The 22,392-nt window shown below is 47.9% G+C and overlaps 1 protein-coding gene across 1 annotated transcript in view; it reads left to right on the top strand.

The window, feature by feature from the left end:
• LOC142584754 (glutathione S-transferase Mu 2-like) overlaps positions 1-22,392 on the top strand; it is a 37,805-nt gene extending 15,413 nt beyond the window's left edge. Inside the window, exons 2-4 of the mRNA XM_075694988.1 lie at positions 15,165-15,378; positions 17,761-17,952; positions 22,083-22,392. Of these exons, the coding sequence (XP_075551103.1) occupies positions 15,165-15,378; positions 17,761-17,952; positions 22,083-22,271 (595 nt within the window). The 3' untranslated portion in view covers positions 22,272-22,392. The remainder of the gene's footprint in view (positions 1-15,164; positions 15,379-17,760; positions 17,953-22,082) is intronic.

The raw sequence follows: 22,392 nt of genomic DNA, 5'->3' as shown, positions 1-22,392 counted from the left end.
TGCTGCAAGAAATGCTCGGACGGAGCAGTTGCTGCCCTCGATATCCAGGCTAGATGAGGATAGTAATAGGGGCTTGTTGGTACGGCATATCTTTTGTTATAGCGCTCTGTGTGTCAGATGTGCCTTCTGTTGTGCGTGTCAAGCTTTCGCTATAACAAAATAAGATAATCCAGACTAGACCCGCTTGCATCTTAAATCCCCGATTATGAAATCCGTTCAATATGACTATTAGCACTCCACTGATATGTCATGACTGGGCGCGTTTTTTTCGCGTGCTTATAAAGTCAGTGATCTGTAGCGGACAGAAATTGCGAGCCGCTTCTCGCGGCACATGGTCGCGTCCTTGCAACGGCACGTGCAGTCGTGGCAATGCGCCTGTACTCGGATCGAAGTGCCGGCGTATATTCGTATATTTTTTCAAGGTCGAGGCTGCGCTCATCGCGTGAAGAAACGCTCGCCTGTAGGGCCTATTGCGAGATCGCATGCTATACAGAAGGGATACTGCCTGCGTAGTCGGGCTACGGCTGTCTGTGCAGATCCGGTGCCGCAGCGTGTGCGCACGTACCCCGCAGGAACTGTTGGCTGTGGTTTTGACTGCCAACCAGATGTCAAGGGCGTGAAGAACACATCAGCTGCATTAGCAAATTAGGCTTCAATAGCAAATTTGAGCTTACCGTGAAGCTCGGTAAGCCGAAAAAGTTGCGATGACGCAATGCAGCTGCCGACTACATTAAGTTTCTTGCCCTAGCTTAATGCAACTTCGTGTACGTTGGCTGTACCTGCTCAAGTGCAGTCTATTCTTTGCTGCTAAAGAACTACACTGCGTTGTGGCATAACCAGACTAGCTCGTTGTTATAATGTTTTCTGCGTCAAAACGGATCAAATATGCGAAAATCCATGGAAGTCCATGACGTCGCGCTGACGCGCAGAATGTAGGGTTTCGGAGCTAAATTAACTAAAGGGGAAGTTCTACCTTCGGATTCAACGAATAAAAATACTTCAAACTAATAAGTGTTTGTTCTCAGTCCCCAGGATTTTCTGGTAATTCTCGCTCTCTTACGGGCAACGCTTTTCCCTGCTCGACAGGGATGGAAGTGGAGCCACTCGCACTCCCCTCAAAGTAGCGGAACTGCCTCTCGAGAGACAGCAAGCCTCCCCTGATATACTCGATTTAGATAAATTACAGCTCTGACAACGACTACGTGACTGTCCTGTGTCAGAAAGCAAAGCGGCGGATGCTCAGGGCCTCTGTGGGCACATCTACTACGAAAACTCTGAAGAGTTCGCCGAAGTGCACCATCCTCTTCTTATCTGCGCTACCCTCCGACAGCGTGAGCCTCCTCAACAGGCAAGTTGCATCGCTTGAACTCGAGAGATTGTTGCCAAATGGCATTGAGGACGCAAGAGTCAACTCTGAGGAGAACGTTGTTGCGGTAGACGTCGCTTAAGCGTCGGCATCAGACTCGCTGCGCGCTGTCATTGCCTCGGTGGCATGAACGTTCGTACCAACATCCCGCTGGCAAAAGAGGCTACTACAGGCGTCATATCACATTGCTGCGGACATCTCAGGCGAAGATTTACCTTTTTTGATTAAGCCTTCCAATCATGGGACCCAAGTACTACAGGTGGTCCGTGTAGGAAATTTTAGATGTGTAAAAATCGTCTTTAAAGGGCTAAAAGGGCCCCTCACCAGGCCCGCCACAGCAAATTTTCGTTACACGCTTCAAATTGTTACGTGTCCTCTAGGGAGCGTTATGTCGGAAAAAGTTTTCATGTCCGCTCATTAATAGCCGAGATAGAAATATTTCAGTGCCACGAACCCATAATTTCAGCAGGCGAGCTCCAGTGCATTGCGAGACACTCTCTCCACTTGCACCGTCTAGCCTCCGCAAGCGAAATTCCTTCCCTGCATTCTCCTGTACAGGACCTCGAGCATCGCATGACGCATACGCCACGGGCCCGGCCTTCATTTTTGTCTCTTTTTTTTTCTTTCTTTTTTTTCGGTGCTGCGCACGACTTGTTGTGATTGTCTGGTTTCGTGTGGTGAAAGATTTCGCGCGCTCCGCACAAGGTCACATGACTAGCGACATAATTCAGTGCTACACGAATACTGAATCAGAACAAGCGGTTCGCAGAGCATGATCACGTGCTGGAACACGGTAGAAGATGGCATAGTTTCGGTAGGTGGTGGTGGTGGTGATGTTGAAGCAGGCGGGGATGGCCTGGCATACATAGCCGGCAATTGTTCCGCCTGATCCTCCTTCGAGTTCAGATCAGGGGTGTGTCACCAGGTGTCGATGAGCCTCGTGTCTCGCAAGAAGGCTATCAGCAGTCGTTGCGCTCTCTCCCTGAATGCCGCGGGCCCTCCGGGAAAAACGTCTTCAAAGGTCCTGTGCATAAGACCGCTGTTTTGTAGGTTGTCGACCATCACTTTTCTTTCTGTGACAAACTGTGGGCATAGCCAAACGAAATCTTCGATGTCGCCAATGCCACCACAGAAAACACAGAGTGGGGAAGCGCGAAGCCCAGTCTTGAATAACCAAGCTGGGGTGTACGCGGAGTCAGTCCTGATGCGGTATAAAAGCGTCACTTGTTCGCGTGTAAATCCATGAGTCACACAGGATTCGTGTGGATTCTTGTGCATCTCTCTAAAGTGAAGGCGGATTGCACCCTTATGGCTTTAAAAAGCTTTTGTAGCTTTCACTTTTGGGAAACATGTCACCTTTAGGCGTGCAAGGGCGTCAGCTTTCTCGTTTCCATCAATTCCTACGTGTGATGGAATCCACTGAAACCTTATGTTAAATCCTTTGCTCGTTAGGTCGTCAATCAGTGCCAGAGACTGCCTTGTGAATTTCTCTGCCAAGATGCCAAGAGGCGGAGTGGAAGAGACTCTGCCTCATTAGTGACTTTCTTGTTTGAAGCCGCCGTTGGAACTCCCATCGCCAAGCGAAGTCCCTTTCTGTGCACTGCCAACAAGCACTCGAATTGACTCGGATGACGGTGATATCAGAGGGAGCTGATAGAGAATGCGGCTTGTTATCAGTGCAGCGTTCTGTTTAAGCATGGATAAAGCCTTGTTTCCCCAACGTACACCTGCCAATCGACGAAGTGCGTTGACTCTTTGCACTGATGCAGCCACAACACTTTCGACCGCACCACGCCATAGTAGCTTGTTTTCGATGGTGACGCCCAGGAATCGAACACGAGTTGCACGAAGAATTGAATGCCTTCCGATATTCAGCGTCAGACGTGTTGACTTGGTCTCACTCCCGGGAAAAGAATGAAGGCAGATTTTTCCGCTGATAAAGATAGGCCAAGCGTCGATAAGTGGCGATCGCTAGTGGAGATTGGCGGCCTGAGCTATCCGGGCCAGACGTTTGTGTTGGTACCCCGAGATCCAAATTGAGATGTCATCTGCGTAGATGGACATTTTAACTGCCGTCCGACCTACTTTCAGGGCATCTCGAAGGCTGGCCATGGCAACGTTAAAAAGCAAGGGAGATAGAACACTTCCTTGCGGGATGCCGACTAAAATTCGTCGCTTGTCGCTCATTATACTTCCGAGCTTAACTTGGACACATCGATCACTGAGCAATTCATGAACGAATCGAAGAGCATTTCCCGAGACTCCCATGGCTCGGAGTCCGTTGATGACGCCTGTATGAAGCATACAGTCGTATGCCTTGGCAACGTCCATAAAGATGGCGAGTGTGAAAAGGCCGTCTACGCGATGGTGCTCGATATGGCTTAGTAGATCCAAGACAGTGTCCTGGGCACTCAACCGTGGACGAAATCCGGTCATACGTGATGGCAGTCTATTTCCTTGCTCAAGATACCATGTTAACCTCCTACATATTAGTCTTTCCATCAACTTTGATACGCATGATGTTAGCGATACTGGCCGATATGAGGTGAGGTTTGCAGGATCCTTTCCAGACTTGAGCACTGGCATCACCCATGCTGTCTTCCACGCTTCTGGGATCTCTCCTGTGCTCCAGACGTGATTAACTATGTCCAGGAGGGCTCGTTTTCGTTTATATGGCAGATTTGTCAGCATCTGATTGCAGATCGAATCGGGACCCACAGCACAGCGTCTTCTTAATTTGCTAAGCGCGAAATCCAACTCACGAAAGGTGAATGGCGTATCCATGGCATGGAATGCTTCACACAACTGAGGGTTCCATACTCCTGCTGATCTGCCAGATGTGTATTCGTCTGCAAAATCTTCTGCAAGGGTTTGCAAATCTTTTCCTTGCTTTAAAGCAAGTGCTTCGAATGGCCTGTGTAGGCGAATCTTTCCGGATAGGCTATTCATTACTCCCCGTATCCTTGTCATGGGAGTAAACGCCGATAAACTCTCGCAGAAAGCAGCCCATTGAACTCGTCTTAACCTTTTTGTGTGACGACGGATGGCAGCGTTTATCCTGTTGTATTCAGTTCTCAAAGATGGATTTCCCGTTTTTCTCATTAGTTTTCGCTCCGCTCTCCTACGCGCTGCGCAGAGGTTCTTTAATTTCAAATCAGGAGTAGGGAAATGCTCTGGCAGTTTCAACATTGAGGTAGCCACTATTTTGCTCCGCAGCTTATCTGCGAACAGCTCACCAGGGGATTCATCCAACGCTTCTCTGTATGTGTCCCAGCCTGTCACAGCACAGAATGGTCACCCAGCGGTGTGAAATCCGATGATGTTCGTGAAGATCGGAAAGTGGTCACTGCCCATCCTGTCTGGGGCCGTTGTTGACGATACGACAAGGTCTGTAGAATGGATCACGAGGTCTATGGCACTCCATGAATCTGGTGGCCTGAAGAAAGTCGGTGTGCCATCGTTCGCGATACATAAGTCAGCGGCATCCGCGGCTGCGACAACTTCCTTGCCTCGGGAATCTGCAGTCTTATCTCCCCAAAGCGAATGATGTGCGTTAAAGTCGTCACAGATTATTCTAGGAGAGGGGCAACGAATGCAAAGGTCATTTATAAACGCCTCCATGGAGACCTTCCTGCGCGGACTTATATACACCGACACCACACTGAGTTTTCGTTTTCCCAGCCACACTTGCACAGCGGCGACTTCCAAGAAGGTAGAACAAAGGTCTTGCGCCGGTAAGGTGACGTGAGGTATTTCTCGCCTGATGTATATCATCGTACTTCCATTTGCAAATGACGGTATACTCGGATTTCCATGTCTGATGTACCCTGGGATCGTCCTTCCATTTGGGAGACTGGCCTCCGAGAGGGCCAGAATTGGTATAGGTATGTCTCGAAGGAAAAGGCTGAGTTCAGAAAGACGCTGTAGAATACCGGCGCAGTTCCATTGCATTATTAAGGGCACTTTTGGACGACGGAATGGACAGGGTGGACGAGAAATTGCCATTATGCTACTGAGGGCATGTGGAATTAGAGCAGAGTATTACTGACTCAAGAGCCAGCACTGCTTCCAGCATACCTTTCGTTGAACTAGCAGGCATCTTCGCGACGTGAGAACGTAGTGCCGTGAACAAAGCGCGTATCACATGCTGGCAGTTTTCCTGGTGACTGTTTCCAAGTGGTACTTGAGGTCGGTTTACTGTGGCCGCATAGGTGCGTTTTTCGAACTCTTTTCGAACAGGTTTCTCAGCGGCTGTGACCGTTTGCGTTGGCTCAATAACTTCGTTTATCGGTTTGAGACGCGGGAAATGAGATGCGTACTCTGTTTCCAAACCAGGTAGTTGTGGCGCTCTGGACGTCTTCTTCGTGTTCGATGGTGCGCTTGCGCTCTTTGGACCCAGAACAAACAACTTATTTCTTCGCTGAGCAGCTCTCCGCGCAGGACATCGACCGTAGCTAGCAGGATGGTCACCACCGCAATTTGCACACACAAAGTTGTCTTTACTTGTACACGTCTTAAAGTCATGAGGTCCCCCACAGCGCTTGCACCTCTGTTCCCCACGACAGTACTTGGCGATATGTCCGAAGCGCTGACACTTAAAACAGCGTGGTGGTGTCTCCACGTAGTCGACAAGCTCGTGTCTGGCGAAACCAAGGTTGGTCTTCTCTGGGCGTTCAGAATTTGGAGCAAATGTGAGAACTACCGAGTTAGTGCGCCTTGACTCCCATTCAGATGACGAGGTTTGGACCCGACGGATGATTCTTCTTGCATGGAATACTCCGAGGTCTCACGTAGGTGAGCAGCTCCTCATCCGAGATCCATTTAGGGACTCCTCTAACAATGCACGTGTTTTTCACATAACTGTGTGGAACACGGGCAGATATGACTATGCCGCCGATATTCTTGGTCTCTAGACGGACGTTGGCTTCTTCTTCTGTCTCTACATCTAAGAGCAGTTCTCCCTGTGCTGTGAAGAGGCTCTTCACTGGTGCTCCACCGAGAATCGTTTCAAGCTCAGAATACAGGACAATAGGGTTTACTTGCCTTAAATCATCTCTTTCGGATGCTGCAGTGATTAACACTGGAATGCCCTCCAGCCCTGTCTTTACGATCGCGCACAATTTGGAAACCACCCTTGTCCATGTCTAGGTCTGAAGGGTTCGGCACGTTGTCGTCCTCGATGATAGTTGACTCATCTTCAAATTCACCAGTGTCTTGTCGCTTGCACTCAGGCTGGCATGTACAAACCAGCTGGCGTTTCTGACCCGGTGTCAGCCCTTGGGAGGTCATGGCGGGGTGCTCATCGGTGCCAGCTTGGTTCCTTCTAGCACCTTGTGAAGCGACGGGTGGCGCAGCGCCCGTCGGTCTCCGATACGGAAGGTACCTTTTCGAGTCGACAGGCGTCTCGAACCGTTCTGATCAGTAATATTACCAGAAAATAAAGATAAATGTAGGCAGAGCTACTCAGACAGGCTAGCAGCAGGTTCGTCTTCTCCTTGATGGAAACTTCCGCGGGCTGAGATGGTCCTTGTTTCGGTACCTGCGCACGTGACCAAACGTTTGTGGGAAGAAGCAGACGAAGCGGATGTACATCTCTTGCTTCGGTGCGAAGTAAAACAAAAAATACGCTGGCATTCCCTTTGTGCTTTTTGTTATTTCTCTAAACTTCAATTCAATTCAAGCAACAGTTCGCCAGGTAGCAGATGTTGTCTTCAATTATTATCGAAGTCGCGTGTCACGACGATCCACGTCACACTGCGGACACCAGCACGTAGGCGCAAGTGCACGACTACGTCGTCCTCCGGCTTGGAGCGCGGTGGCCACGAGGAGATAAGAAAACGGCGTTCGGATTGAAATTTCAGACGTTTCCGCGGCGCTTAGTGACGTAATACTTTGTAGACGCGATAGTTATCGTGCATTCTGTGAACGTTCCTTGTCCAGACTAGGTCTGTCCAGAAATGGCCAGACCTGGTGAGGGGCCTGTTAAAGAGCCCCTCACCAAGTCTGGCCATTTAGAGCTGACAAGCGCAGAACATACAATGCGTGCCAGCCATTGTGTCTGCAAAGCATTACATTGCTACGCGCTGCAGAAAGATCGGACATTTCAAACCGAATGTCATTCTTCCTTCTCCTCGCGGCCACCGGGCTCCAAGCCGGAGGACGACGCACACGTGCTAATGCGTCTATGTACACTTATTCGCTCTGTTACGTCACTCGTGGTGACATGCGACTTCGAGAATTGTTGAATCTAACATGTGTTATTTATATATTATGTTGCTAGAATAGATGAATTAAACCTTATAGAAATATTGAAACACACAAACTGAATGTCTGCGTGTTTTTGTTTTACTTCGCACCGCAACAAGAGAGATGTACTTCCGTTTCCTCTGCTTGTTCCCACGTCATGTTGTCGCGCGCGCAGATACAGAAACTCATTTTCTACCTCGTTCCAGCGTGGGATCATGCTCTGTGATCCGCTTGTGGCTGCCTCAGTTTTCGTATGGCACAGACTTATACCGCTAGTCAGGTGTTCTTGTGCGCAGCGCGCGAAATCGTGTGCTTCGCGAAACGAGACAATCACAACAGCTCGCGCGCGACGCCGTCAGCGGTAGTGCGCTGCGCCGCAAGTGGATAAAAAAAATTAAGGCGGGGCCCGTCGCGTATGCGTCACGGGATCCTTGAGGTCTGGTGTGGGAGAACGCGGGGAAGGAATTTCGCTTGCGAAGGCTAGATGGTGCACGAGGAGAGAGCGTCTCTATTTGCGGTGAAGCTCGCCTCCTCAAATCATAGTTTCGCGACACTGAAATATGTTTATCTCGGCTATTAATGAGCTGATTTGAAAAATTTTGCTGCAGAACGCTCCCTAGAGGACACGTAACAACTTTCAGAGTATGATCAAAATGTGATATGGGGCTTGGTGAGGGGCCCTTTAAAGGTGACTGCCTTCCGTCGCAGTAAATGCAGGTCATTTCTGACATTTTTTCGGGCCTTCTGTTCCCAAGCGACTTGTATGCAGAAAATGCCAGAAATTCGGCCATGGGAGCGCCGTCTGTGGAAAGTCTACGATATGTCCCCGTTTCGCAGCGCTACACTCCCCAGACAACTGCTAGGCTAAAACTTAAGTGTCTAAACTGTCAGGGGCCCCACTATATAAGCCTCGTCAAAGAAATGCCCAAGAGTTATTAAGAGGGAACCCTCCGCCTTGAAGAAAATGGTGAGGGACCGTTCGACTCATCGAGAAGCAGTTACTGACTTCGGGCGACGTCGTTCTCGTCGCAGATGTTCATCAAATAATTTCGCTCTCCGCACACAGAATACAAGTCGCGCAAAGCCTCTTCCGGTTGAATCCGCTCCACCACCAGTGCAGAATGTGTCGAAACCGTGTATTGATAATGGAGCAGCTGAAAAGAATGTTTTGCATGAAGCATGGCCACCACTGCCAAGGATAAGCCCTATGGATAAACCACAACGAATGGCACCACAATGCTCCACCCCACGTCCAGGTGGGCGGACCGAGCATGACCGCCGAATTGTGACAGTGTGCTAGTCTTTGATAAATGTGATTCGCACAGTTGTGGGCAACTCGAATACGCCAACAGCTCGAAGTGCAGTGCAAGTGTTGGATACCCCAGTGCTTGGAAATCTTGCGTAAGCTCAATCGCTCTTCCACTGCCTCCACTCCGTGATGAACTAGGCAATGCGACGATTTTTCAGTGGAATGCCAGAAGACTGAAATCACGGATCTCATGTTTCCGCCAATACGTTTTTACCAACCGATTTCTTATAGTGGTAATATCTGAACCAAATTAGTCAAAAGCTCTATGGGTCTCTGGGTACGAAGCCTTTGTGGCGTCGACGTGGCGGGAATGCAGCGCAGTAATTCTTTACATCCGCACAAAACTACTGTTCTCACTTGCTGTAACCTCATGATGGAAATCAATACGTGTGTATCCGCATTATAAAGAATAAAGTGGCCTTTACCCTTATCCTCGCCTACATCTCCCCATCTAGTCAGTTCGACGGCCACCGACAGCGAAACATTCCGACAGTGACTTCTGGACCCTGCATTATAACTGGAGACTTTAATGCTCATCATTTGGTTTAAGCAAGCTCCAGAATAGATTCAAGGGGCCGGTAACTTGTGGAATTTGCTTCCGACCGCGAACTCGGCATTATCAACGATGACAGTCCAACGTACTTCTGTGGCTCAACTTATAGCAGTCGCTTAGATCTGACTTTGGTGTCACCGCATCTTCGCCAAAAGGTTCGATGGTTCTCTGACATCGAGACTCATGGCAGCGACCATATTCCCACCTACTTAAATATCACGGGGTTTGGAAGCTTTTCCTTTTCTACTTTCCGACAAGTAAGGTGATCAACATATAAGACAAAGGTGGAAGATGCACGCAAACAAGGATTTGCCTGCAGCATTGAGGATCTCATTGCAATTGTGCTGGAAGTATCTAAGTACATCTTTACATACGCAACAAAACGTACGGTTTTCGACGTGGAACTTCAGCGACTTCGAACGATTCGTAGAAGGGCCGAGAGGCGATACAGGCGCACAATGCCAACTCATGACTTCAGCGTCGCTCTACGTATACAAAAAATTGAACGTCATATGTAGGGACTTGACATAATGACTCCCAAGTTACACTAGTCACAATTTTCAACACAATTTGGGCTGCAGGATACCTCCCGGTTGCATGTAAGGAAGCCATTGTGATCCAGGTTTCGAAACAAGGCAAAGATCCTTCCTCAGTGGCAAGTTGCCGCCCGATAGCCCTGACAAGCTGCCTTTGTAAGGTATTTGAAAAAGTGATTCATCGGCGACTCATTCATTTCCTTGAACAGAGAAAAATGCTTGATCCTTATCAGTGTGGCTTCCGAGAAGGGAGCTCCACAACTGACCATCTTGTGCGTGTAGAAGCAAATATCCGAGACGCATTTCTAAACAAACAGTTCTTCTTATCCATATTCCTCGATATGGAGAAGGCGTACGATACAACGTGGCGTTACGGAATCTTAAGGGACCTGTCAGAAATGGGCATCCATAGGAATATGCTAAACCTCATAGAAAGCTATCTGTCCAGTCGTACCTTCCGGGTAAAAGTCGGTAATGTACTTTCGCGTCCTTTTAAGCAAGAAACGGGTGTACCCCAAGGAGGCGTGCTCAGCTGCACACTCTTCATCGTGAAGATGAGCACGCTTCGCGCTTCATTACCACCGGCAATCTTTTATTCTGTTTACGTGGACGACATACAAATAGCTTTCAAATCCTGTAACCTCGCTGTATGCGAGAGACAGGTACAGCATGGCCTGAACAAAGTGTCAATGTGGGCAGACAGGAATGGATTTAAGATCAATCCTAACAAAAGCTCTTGTGTCCTTTTTACAAGAAAGAGAGGAATGATCCCAGATCCTTGCTTAGAACTGGGCGGACAACAAATACCTGTAAACAAAGAGCGCAAGTTTCTAGGTGTTATACTTGACTACAGACTCACTTTCGTCCCCCACATTAAACATATTAAAGAAAAATGTCTGAAAACAATGAACATAATGATACTTCTATACCAGAATACATGGGGTAGTGACAGGAAGTGTTTAATGAATCTCTATAAAAGCCTCATTCGATCGCGACTAGACTATGGTGTCGTGATTTATCACTCTGCCGCCCCGAGCGCACTAAAGATGCTAGACCCAGTTCACCATCTAGAAATCCGACGGGCCACTGGCGCTTTCAGAATGAGTCCCATACAAAGCTTATATGTAGAATCGACTGAGTGGTCACTTCATCTGCAGAGAACATACATCAGCGAAGCATATTTTCTGAAAGTCCACTCAAATCCTCAACATCCGTGCTTTAATACCGTTAATGACATGACATATGCTACACTTTTTCGCAATCGTCCCTCCGTAAGACAGCCTTTCTCGCTGCGTGTGAGGGAGCTTAGTGATGAAATGCAAGTCCCACTCCTCGAGCTCCGCGTAATGCCTGCAGCTAAGCTGCTGCCTCCCTGGGAGTGGCAGATGATAAAATGCGATATATCTTTCATGCAGGTTACAAAACACGCTCCAGAGATGGAAATACAGATGCATTTCCGGGAACTGCAATACAAACACTCCTGCACAGAGTTTTACACAGACGCATATGACGCATATGCAGCCGTCGGTCCATCCTACTCGGAATCCGATTTACTGCATCCGGAAACTAGTATCTTCACGGCTAAGTTCTACGCAATATTGTCGACCGTGAAGCATATAAGGAAATCAAAACTCAAAAAATCAGTTATATATACGGACTCCCTTAGTGTTGTGAAGTCTTTGATGTCTTTCTGTAAGCACAAAAATCTTATAATAATTGAACTCTATTCCGTCTTATGTAAAGCATATGTATCTAACCAGCATGTGATTATATGCTGGGTGCCTGGCCATAGGGGCATCCAAGGTAACGTTCTGGCGGACCAGATGGCCACATCAATTGCATCACGCACTGTAAATTCTACCGCTGCAGTCCCTGTCACAGACCTGAAACCTTTCTTAAGAAGGAAACTGCGAAACTACTGGCAACGCTTGTGGGACCTGGAAACAAATAATAAGCTGCATGTAATAAAGACACAATTAGGTTTCTGGCCTCCTGTAACAAAATCACGCCGGACAGATGTCCTATTCTGTCGTCTAAGAATGGTACACACTTTTGGCACGCAATACTTTTTTACTCGCTGGAAATGAGCCTCCAACCTGTGGTAGATGCGGGGAGAGGCTGACCGTCCTCCACGTCCTCCTGGAGTGTCGGGAAGCCGAATAGGACAGAAACATTTTCCCTTAGCATACCGGCAGCACATCCCCCTTCATCCTGTTGTGTTACTCGGTGCAGAACCGCTCTTTGATACGAGCGCAGTCCTAGGTTTCCTGAAAGATGTTGTATTACATGTAATTAGTCCATACGTTCGTAGCGCCTCCTCTCTATAGATGATAGCGCTGTGATAGTTGTTTCGCATAGCGCATGCCTCTCGTCCCTTGGGTTCAAGGGCTCTGGCGAGGCAGTAGTGCTCTTAGAAAATTTTAGCATCTCACATATTTTGTACATTGCATCATTTTCCCAATGCATTCGATTGTTCATAGTATTCGTCAGTAATCATCGCCATAATTTTATAGCACGTAGATTTTACGCCCTTCACTGCGACTATTTTTAGGCAACTTTACAGCCAAGTCACATCTTTCATAATACATTGTCATAATCCACTTCTCATGGCGCTCTTTGGCCAAACGTGGCCCTTGCGCCACAAAACACCACACATCATTATCATCTCTATCTTTAACTCTCTCTTGGTCCGAGATTTTAAGTGGCCCAGTTGTCCCGCAAGCCAACACTGTCCAGAACGGGAAGGACTATTTCATAGAGTTACAAGTTCAGATGTTAGCTGTAACTGAATCGAAGATATCCCACCTGCTTCAATTCGCCAGAGCCAAAATTTAGATATGGTCAACTGCAGAATTTTCTTTCCAGCTACTTACTCATTACCGCGCTGGCAGATATTGAGCATAAGTGATATAATCACTGCTCGGCTAACAACTGAACGTTGAATTATGTATAGTTACTATCGCTGTGATTCCTTTCTCTTTAATTAACGTGACCTTTGCAGAAATGAAACATGTGAGTGATCCAATCTGGAAGACTCGTAGGAATTCTTATTTGAATGTCCGGTACGAGATTTTCGCGCATGCTTGTCCCCCGAGACAAGGATATTTGTCATACCGAATACATATTGTGCTCCTTACAATAAGGGCAGCTTCGTAGCAAATCGCGTCTAGATGGTGAGGGACCCACTTCAGGAGTCTTGCCTATTCCGGTTTCGTGATATATTGTACCTAAAAAAAATTTTAAATATTATAGCACGTAGGATCACCCAAGTGTTATGTTTCGATGAGGCTTTACATGTTCTGTGACTACCGAGTACGATGCCAACGTCGGATTGGTTCCAACGCGCTTTGTATTTTCACAGTAACATGGAGCAAGGGAACAAAGAAATAAACACAGGTACCAAAGCCAAATGATATACGTTCTAAGCAAAATCCCCTGTTAGCGAAGAAAGTATCAGACGAAAACAAAATTACTGCTTCAGGTCCAGCTTCTGGCTGTCCAAAGGGCCTGCGACAGCACTGAAGATAACGCTCTTCCGCCCCCGGTGCGGGTGCGGCCCGCGACTACGACAACGTAGTCCCTTAGAACCAAATAAAGTTTGTCTGTCAGTCTGTCAGCTTCCCTATTTCTAGCACGCCTAAAGGCGCGCTAGATATGCATTCCATTTTCTTTTAGTGTTCTTTAGCTACGATGCTCAGGTAGAACTTTTCAGTACCCAAGCTTCCCATTTTGTCGCATGTAAGAGACAATACAAATTGAGATGAAGTCGGAAGCAGCCACATTACGTTTTCCAACCGTTTTGCCCATATTTGTATTCTGTCCGATAATTAATGAGACTCGGCTATACATCACCGAAATATGTGAAGCCTTGCGGTGTTCCAGTTCGGCGCAGATTCGCTGCGTGCGTCTTGAGTGTTTACGCAGTTTACTGGTATTCCGACTTACTGCATTCAGTCGAATCGAACTATGCAATCTCGCCAATGCATTTTTCCTTAGTACGACATTGCAAGTCGGCGCTGTGTCTGTCCCGTATTTCCTTTCGTATTGCACAATTTCGCGCTGTAGTTTCAAGTACGATATGGCACTGTCATTAGAGCGCCTCTTTAATTTGCTACAAACCTGGCGTACTTCTTATTGTGAACATTTACGAGCACAGCAGCGTTTTACTTCTCTGCCCGCAACGCTTTCTTCCTGTGCAATACCGCATTTTTCATAAGAGCGGTGTCGTGCTCCCAAACGTAGCTCAAAGCTACAAAGGAAACCCGAGTGACTCCTTGTAAAGAAATTAACTTTGGTTTAAATTGGAGTGTATAAAATAAAAAAGTGAACGGAAAGATAGCTTGCTGCTGGTGGTAGCCGAACTCGCAACCTTCGCATTACAATGTGGGTTGCACTACCACTTGTGCTACAGCTACGGCTATGAATTCGTCCACTATCTTGGGTATTTGTTTTACTAGATCTAGCCCTGGAAGCGTTAAGCCAGCGCCACTCAGCGCCAAGGTGCTCTCAGAGCCAGAACTCATGCGTTCGCTTCCGTCATAATTATTTCAAAAGGATAGAACGTTTGGCGAGTTGGTGCGGTAACATATTCTTAGTTTGTCGCGCGAAGTAACACACACGCAGACTAGAAGACTAGCAGTCCTGTTTTCTAGTCTCTCTCCCTGTGCGTGCGTGCGTGCGTGCGTGCGTGCGTGCGTGCGTGCGTGCGTGCGTGCGTGCGTGCGTGCGTGCGTGCGTGCGTGCGTGCGTACGTGCGTGCGTGCGTGTTATTTTTTGGAAGCATAATCATTCTTTTGCAAGTGGACCTTTGTGTCCCCACGTATAGACGGGTTTGCATTGACAATAAAGATGCTGCTCGCAATTTTCAACACAAAACTCAACACTGCGCTGACCAGGACATCGTGTTAAATTGCGTATGCTTGCATTGCACTAGTTTATCGCTGCTTTAAATGTTTCGCGACTAGTACAAGGGGCTCTGAAGAAGGAAAAAAGCGCGTTGCATTTAATAACTACGGATGTTGTGAGATTGATCTAGTTTCGGGACGCGGGGAACGGATGCGTGCAAGAACGCGTCGATAGTTGTAGGAGTCAAAGAAAGATTCATGTAAACAATATAAGGGAAACCAGCCTAAGCATTTTCCAACCGTAATACAGGTATGGCTTCGGCGACGGCCCGGAACCCAGCATGGACGAGTGGTTAGCGGTGAAGTACAAGCTGGACCTGGACTTCCCTAACCTGCCGTACATCATTGATGGTGACGTGCGGATGACTCATAGCCAGGCCATCTTGCGCTACCTGGGACGCAAGCACGGCCTAGCACCGAAGGACGAAGAAACAATGCGCAGGGTTGAAATGCTCGAGCACCAGGTGATGTGTGGCAGGGCATAAACCACCGAGAAACGCATTCTTGGTCAAACAGTATTTAAATAGAAATTTTCTTAGCCTCATACGTCGCACATTGAGATTCCGAATGTCGATGGAGCTTGTGTAAACAGGAACGGTGTACTCAATGACAGGCTACGACAGTGGTGGATCATTTGTGCGATCCAAACACCTCATCGCCGGTGGGACAGGATAGTCGGTTATGCCACTAGTCATGTGTCCTTGTGCACAGCGCGAAAAATCGTGCGCTGCACGAATGAGACAACAGCTCGCGCGCGTAGGTCAGCGGGGTTGCGTAGCGCAGGCAAAAAAGAAAGCGAGGAGAAAAATAATGAAGGCGAGGCCCGTGACGTATGTGTCACGCGACCCTCGGGGTCTCGCAGTGCAGAACGCAGCGAAGGAATTTCGCTTGCGAAGGCTAGACGGGGCGAGGGGAGAGGGAGTCTCGCTATGCAGTGGGGCCCGCCTGCTGAAATGATGGGTTCGCGGCACTGAAACATTTCGATCTCGGGTATTAATGAGCCGACTTGAAAAATTTAGCGGCAGAACGCTCACTACAGGACACCTAACAACTTCCAGCGTATAACTGAAATTTGCTATGAGGCCTGGTGAGGGGCCCTTTAAAGACTCCCCTGAAAAATATATTCGCATAGTATTTTATTTTTGATTAGAATATTTTCACACATTTGACATCCAATTGGCCACGTGCGGATTGCTTTCCCCAACGTTCACTCAATTGTCCGCATTGTCTAAAAAAAAAAGAAAGAGTGGGTGCGGTATTCGCAATGACGACAGCATAGCTTGCCAATGTGCGAAATTGTGTACAGTACATGGTGCAGTAATTCCCACACAATTAGAAGTGGGCTCGAGCGCATACATCGAGCACACATTTGTGACGCAGGGTACATTGCCTTTAATAAAGAGTACGCAATCGATGCATACTGTCAGCTCTAAGCAATCTGTAGGTGACCAAGTGAGCTATATAACGACCACGCAAATAACGATGGAACAAACTGCAACTTTTACATTAAGAAACATGAAGCTGGAAATGTGCGTAGGACAACAAACGGACGTATCTAAACTTCCGTTCCTACGTTAGCGTCCTCGGGGTAACTGAGCGAACGAGCACAGCGAAGGGGGAAAAGGAAAGCGGAGCCCAGCGGGTGCGGAAAGGCGGCGATAATGAGGAGAGCGCAAGGAGGATGCAGCAAAATCATGAGACTGGAAGCGGAAGAGAAGACTATGGCGAAAGAGTGAGAAGTAAAGCATACTGCGGCGACGATGGCCACGTGATGGCGCCGCAGTAGCGTGAGTCGTCGGTTCACCGATAACGCCACCGATACCATGCATGAAAACAAAGCGCTTCTTGAGCGGAGGCGTATCTGTGGCGGCTGCTCATAACTTCGCCCACGCGTCACCCACACGCTGCCACTCGCGATTAGCGACAGACGCGCCACACTTCACTCAGTTTACGACGTGCCGCACAAGACGGATGGTCGGTGCCAGCCAATATATCGCGAAATAAATGCACGTATAGGGCTGCGGTCAAGTTTCACATTAGGGAGTATCGCAATCTTTTAGTAGGGACGAAGTGAGAAAATGGGCATCCTTAACAACTACAGCAGATAATAGATTTGGGCATGTTGGCGATTCATTGTAATGTATGTAGCATAGCTGCCACGTGTCACCTGGTCCTGTCTTGACTTGTCCTTGGTCCATACTGCGCTGTGTAACATGCATCTTCAACTACTCGTATACCATAACCCATATAGGTCGAGGATATCCCTGATATGATACACCATTCCCTCCTGATGTTAGTTTTATGCATTGCGTGACCCGCCATACTCTATTTTTCATGTCAAATCATTCAATGTAATCTTCAGTTTAAGAGCAAGAACTGCAATTGGACAGATTGTGTAACTTTCCCTCCTTCCTGTGCAGATCGTGGAGTTTAAAAAGTTCTATCTAATGGTGACACCTTTCTTGATCTGATCCCACCACTTAAATTGCTACTGCTTTTTGGCGCGCATCTCTTACCTTCTCTTACCAGGTATGACAGAATCAACCATTCAACTTCGTCCTGCTTTTCCGTCCTTCTCTACTCGCGCGCTCTGCATGTGGATTACCAGCTAGCCTGTCGTCTCACAACCTAAACGCCACAGAATTAGCTCGAGACCACCCGAAGGCCTTTGTCCTTCAGTGGACCAAAATATTAAAATGATGCAATAATGTATTGGGTTCGCGTACAGCTTTCGTCAATAGTTCATTTTAGATTTATTTCAGCACTTTTACGAGTGCAAAAAGGAAAACGTTATCCTGATTTATTTTTTATTTTTGTCCTCCACATTGTCCTCGTGCGGATCGCAGGCCTCCGACATCGTGTGGGCTGCAGCACGCTTCTGCTACAGTCCCGACTACACTGAAGAGAAGCGGGTCCAGTTCCTGGTCGACATCGCGGACAAGCTGCGCCAGGTCGACACCTACCTGGCCAAGCACGGGCCATTCGGCGCAGGGAAGAGTGTCACATACGTGGACTTCCTCCTCTACGAGGCTCTCCAGGTACGTGGCTGCAAGATCAGCACCGATGTTTGAATGAAGGTTACACCGAAAGGAAACACATCTGACAATTTTGTTTTATTGAGATGCTTCCCAGTCAATCAGTGATCACTGACGGGGAAAAGTATACGGTGGTCAACCAAAAAAGAACAATCCGCTTCACCATACGTTGGGAAAGATATAATGGGAGAAGAAAGACGGAGAACTTCCTAAAGCGCGAACACCGACGGTGCTCAAATAAGGATGGCACGACATGAGCGCTGTACGGCGACACGAGCGTCCTTGTTTTAGTGTCCAGTGTGATTTCTTCCCGCTGCACGTGAAGATGCAATTGTAGCGACTCGCCCAACTAGCTATACGCTTCTTCCATATGAGCTTAAGAATCACTTTAACGCATTGATCGCCTTCTCTGGGAACGCCCGTGTAAAGCAGAGAGCTTAGGGATCACCTACGTCGAAAGTGGTCGTTCATCTATGCGAACCTGCACTATGGCAAGCAACCTGCACTGCGTGTTTTATCTAGAAACGAAAGCGATGGTCGCAGTCAACGTAGCACTCTCATTTCTCTTGCGGCCCTTTTTTTAACTTGAGCGTTCAATTACTCGCACGTTCTCCGAGTAGTCGATGCCTCTTGCAGCAGTGTTGGAAGGTTAAATTGATACAATTTATTTCATGATAGCGAGTTTGCTGCCGTAATGTCCACGAAGTGAACGCAGTACGACGTAACTATGTAGCACCATTCACGAATGAACTTCAGCAACAGGCCGCTTAGTAACAGATCCACTTGAATAATGCTGCTTTCCTTCAGCAAGAAATGGTTGGATTGGCTAACAGCAAAAAAGAGCGAAGGCTAACAGCACAAATCAGGCGCCGCCAACGAAATTTGCGTGACCTTAGTCGCATTTTATCATCTCCACGATTATGCTGATTTATTGGCATCCCCTTTGAAACGGGGTAATGACAAATAGCCACCTAGTCTGTTTGAGGTGATGATGTAAGCTATTCATCCTTTTCATTCTAGCGTTTTTGTATACATCTCAATCTTTTTCTCTTCCTCAAAACTTTAGGCTACCTTGTACCGCTAATATTCGCCTTTGACGTGTCCAATCGTATCAATTTCTTGCCTGTTTTCTTTCCACCAATGCTGCAGACATCTCTTGCTTATCTCGACTACGTAAGTATTAAAAAAACGCAGCAAACGACGTCTCTCTGGGAAACGTTCAATTTTGTACATTATGTATGTTTGGCGCTTTACCGTAACAAGACAAGTGGTCGTCCTACGTTAATGACTGCACATAGTTTCAACACTGCTGGACAGAAACAAAGCTAAGCCATTCTGTCAGCACCCATTTACACCTATCTCTACGGCCTTGGAAGGCCAACTGAAGAGCGGTCATTCGGATTGTATAGAATGGGTGTCCTATCTGTCGCAAAGACCGCAAGTTAACAATATCGTAGGCAACTTCCGCACATAACGGGCTGGCGGTTGTCGGCGTTGTGACGACTTCACCATGTACCGGACGTCTACACGCACAATGTTCAACCTTCAATTATTCAGTGCTGTGATCTCTGCACGACGGTGTTCTCCAACCAGTTTGGCCGTACACGATACCTAGAAAGAAGCCGCATTTACAGCATTCAAGCATAGAGTTCTGGAATACAAGTCTTTTCACAATATTTTGTGTAGTTTCCTGCAACGAAAAAAATATGTTAAAAGTGATAGCGAGGTATAGCATGGCGCTCGAGCTCATAGCACGGTGTTCTAATACCCCGATGCGACATGGCACGACACAAGCGAAGCAACTACTGCTACGAAGCAGGAAAATCTCCCTGCAACGCCCCAGGCGTGTCGCAATGCTAGCTCGGTAAGGAAAGCCGTGCTAGCTACCACCGTCACACTTGGATGGTTCGCAAGATAAGCCTATCGGAAAACCGTCGGCGTTCGACGCCTAGTAAAATCATCATATATAGTTATATTGACGTTTACTATGCGCACCACGACGTAATATATACACCACTCCTCAGCAGCAAAGCTATGTGCGCGCGTAAACCTCGTGCCTGCAGCGGAAGCCAGAGGGCTGCCCTGTGTTCCCTGCCCAGCCAAGTGAGCGGTGCGGGGTGCTTTCGCAGCCAAGCTCACTGCGCCTCTGCTAAGATCTTCCACGCGCTGGCTAAGCGTGGGCCGTCGATTCCCAGACAGCACGACGACACGAACGTGGCACGAGAGTCTGTATAATCGATTTCGCTATAGAAGCTGACAAGTCACCCTTAAATCACTATGGATAGCTGAAGTAGTCTAACTTCTCCTCCATGCAGCGATACCCACTGCCGCTTTCTTGCGCTGGATGTCCTCATTGTATGCCTGTGTATTTCCTCATTTCATCACACCATATAATTCCCTCCGTGTCGTCCTAAACTGCATTTCCCTTCTTTTAGCAACCATAGTGGAACTCCCGCCGACCACCACCCGTCTGCCCTTATACGGCCTGCTCAATTCCGTTTCTTGCTCTTAGCCAGGAGAATGTCGGCTTGCTGCTTAGCCTGAATCAGTTCGGACAAATTTAGTAGACGCGTAGAGTACAGCTACAGTAAATCATTCGCACCACAATCTGTGTGAAGCGTCTAGTACAATATTAAGAGAGCTACGGACGATTACAATTTACCGTCCTCTATAGCCATGCATTTTTTCAACTCGTTCGCCGTGTGATCGGGGCTAAGCTCCCACTTCACTGGTTCTGCGTCGTGATGCGACGCCGTGTCGTGCACTTCCGGTTGTCTTGGAGCCAGCGCGCTTAGCCTCTCGCACCTCTCCGTCAGCCGCCTGGCAGTCGATCCCATTCGAGAGCTATCGAAGCAGCGTGCGTTGCGAGCATTCCGTAGTATCGCCGAGCGCTTCCGCTATTCCGGTAACCACAGGTGACCTGAGCGTTTTGACGGATGGGTGGAGGCGTAAACTCTCCATACTACTACTACTACTGTAAGAAAGGAGCTTTAGCGTAGACGTACGTGAGCTGCTTCATCGGTCTACGTGGTCTAGCCACATGGCGACGCATTGCTTAACCTGTCAAAGAGCGATCATTGCTCTAATCAAGTGTCAATCATTCTAAACATTTAGAGAAAAGTGTTCACAATTATGCTCCTGCCAAAAATTTACACCAGCACGAAAGTAGAAATACACTTCGCTACTGCTATATTAGGTCTGTGCGTTGAGCTTTGTGCGCCACCAGGTGGCTGCATCGTGCCGACCGTTCACGTTCGCGCTTCCGCTCATCTCTTGAAACGTGACAGCCGCAAACGCGCAAATCCTGGCGCCGATTGGATACCGACAGTCCACTGCCCTGCAGCCACTCCGCTCATCTGCTGCCTTGCAGAAAGACACAGTGTCGCTGCTTGACATATTGCCAGTCGCTACGTGTGCAGCCCATAACGTAACACGGACCAACCGTAGTGTTCCTGAAAAGAAACATCGAGACAAACACTGAATTACCGCCGAGGTCTCATCAACAAAATGAGCACGTTGTAACACCAGCAGACTTCACTTGCTGCGCCGGAAGTCATGAGTGTAGTGACAAATTGTCCTTGTGTATTCCCTTTCTGTTATTTTCCCTTTTATAGAAACGAACTAACGTTCCAATTAATTGGATCATCATTTCTTCGCCAAAATGTTTCTAAAATTATTGATGAGACGCCCTGGGCAGCCAATGGTATAACTCGCTCTAGTTTCATTATTGCGTGAAGTCACGTTACCTGGTCAGGGGTGGCTTAAAACTCAGCCGAGTGTCGTGCTGTGATCGGTAATTATGTATATTTTGATCACATTATATTAAATTGCACGTTTTATGTGGAGCACGTCAATTAATGATCAGAAGGACCTACCCTAACGACTCAGTACGTTTGTACAAGATCGTCAAAATCGTTTCAGGCTCCCTTTAATCTACACCGTTGTCTCCCCGTCGGTTACGCCCAGCATTTCTTCCATGACGGGGTTCTTGACATTTTCTTGAGGTTCATCGTTATCCTTCAAGTTTCCGCTCCGTAGATTAGTACAGGCTGAATGTAATGATCGTACACGTACAGTTCTTGTTTTTAGTGTGCGGTAGTGTCAAGCAGGCATTGTCACTGTTTTTCTCGCAGTTCATCAAGGCCATGGGCCCAAGCACCTTCCGCAAAGGCTTCCCTGCCCTTGAGGAATACTGTCAGCGCGTGGCTGCCCTGCCGGGACTGAAGGAGTACCTTTCGTCTGACCGCTTCAAGGCCTGGCCCATCTTGGCCCCTCACGGCAAGGTTCTTGCGGGGCAGAAGCCTCCTGCCGACGTCTGCTGAGCGATTCGGTCGAGCGATCAGATGACCTTTCTCTTTCTTTCTTCCTGTGGATTGCCTTGCTTCAACAATGATGTTCTACCTTTTGCGTTTATTGTTTAAAATAAAGCATCCTTGCTTTTCA

This window comes from Dermacentor variabilis, chromosome 6, assembly GCF_050947875.1.
Source record: "Dermacentor variabilis isolate Ectoservices chromosome 6, ASM5094787v1, whole genome shotgun sequence".
Taxonomy (NCBI): Eukaryota; Metazoa; Arthropoda; class Arachnida; order Ixodida; family Ixodidae; genus Dermacentor; species Dermacentor variabilis.
The sequence above is the reverse complement of the archived record's forward strand: the minus strand, read 5'-3'. Positions and strand labels throughout refer to the sequence as shown.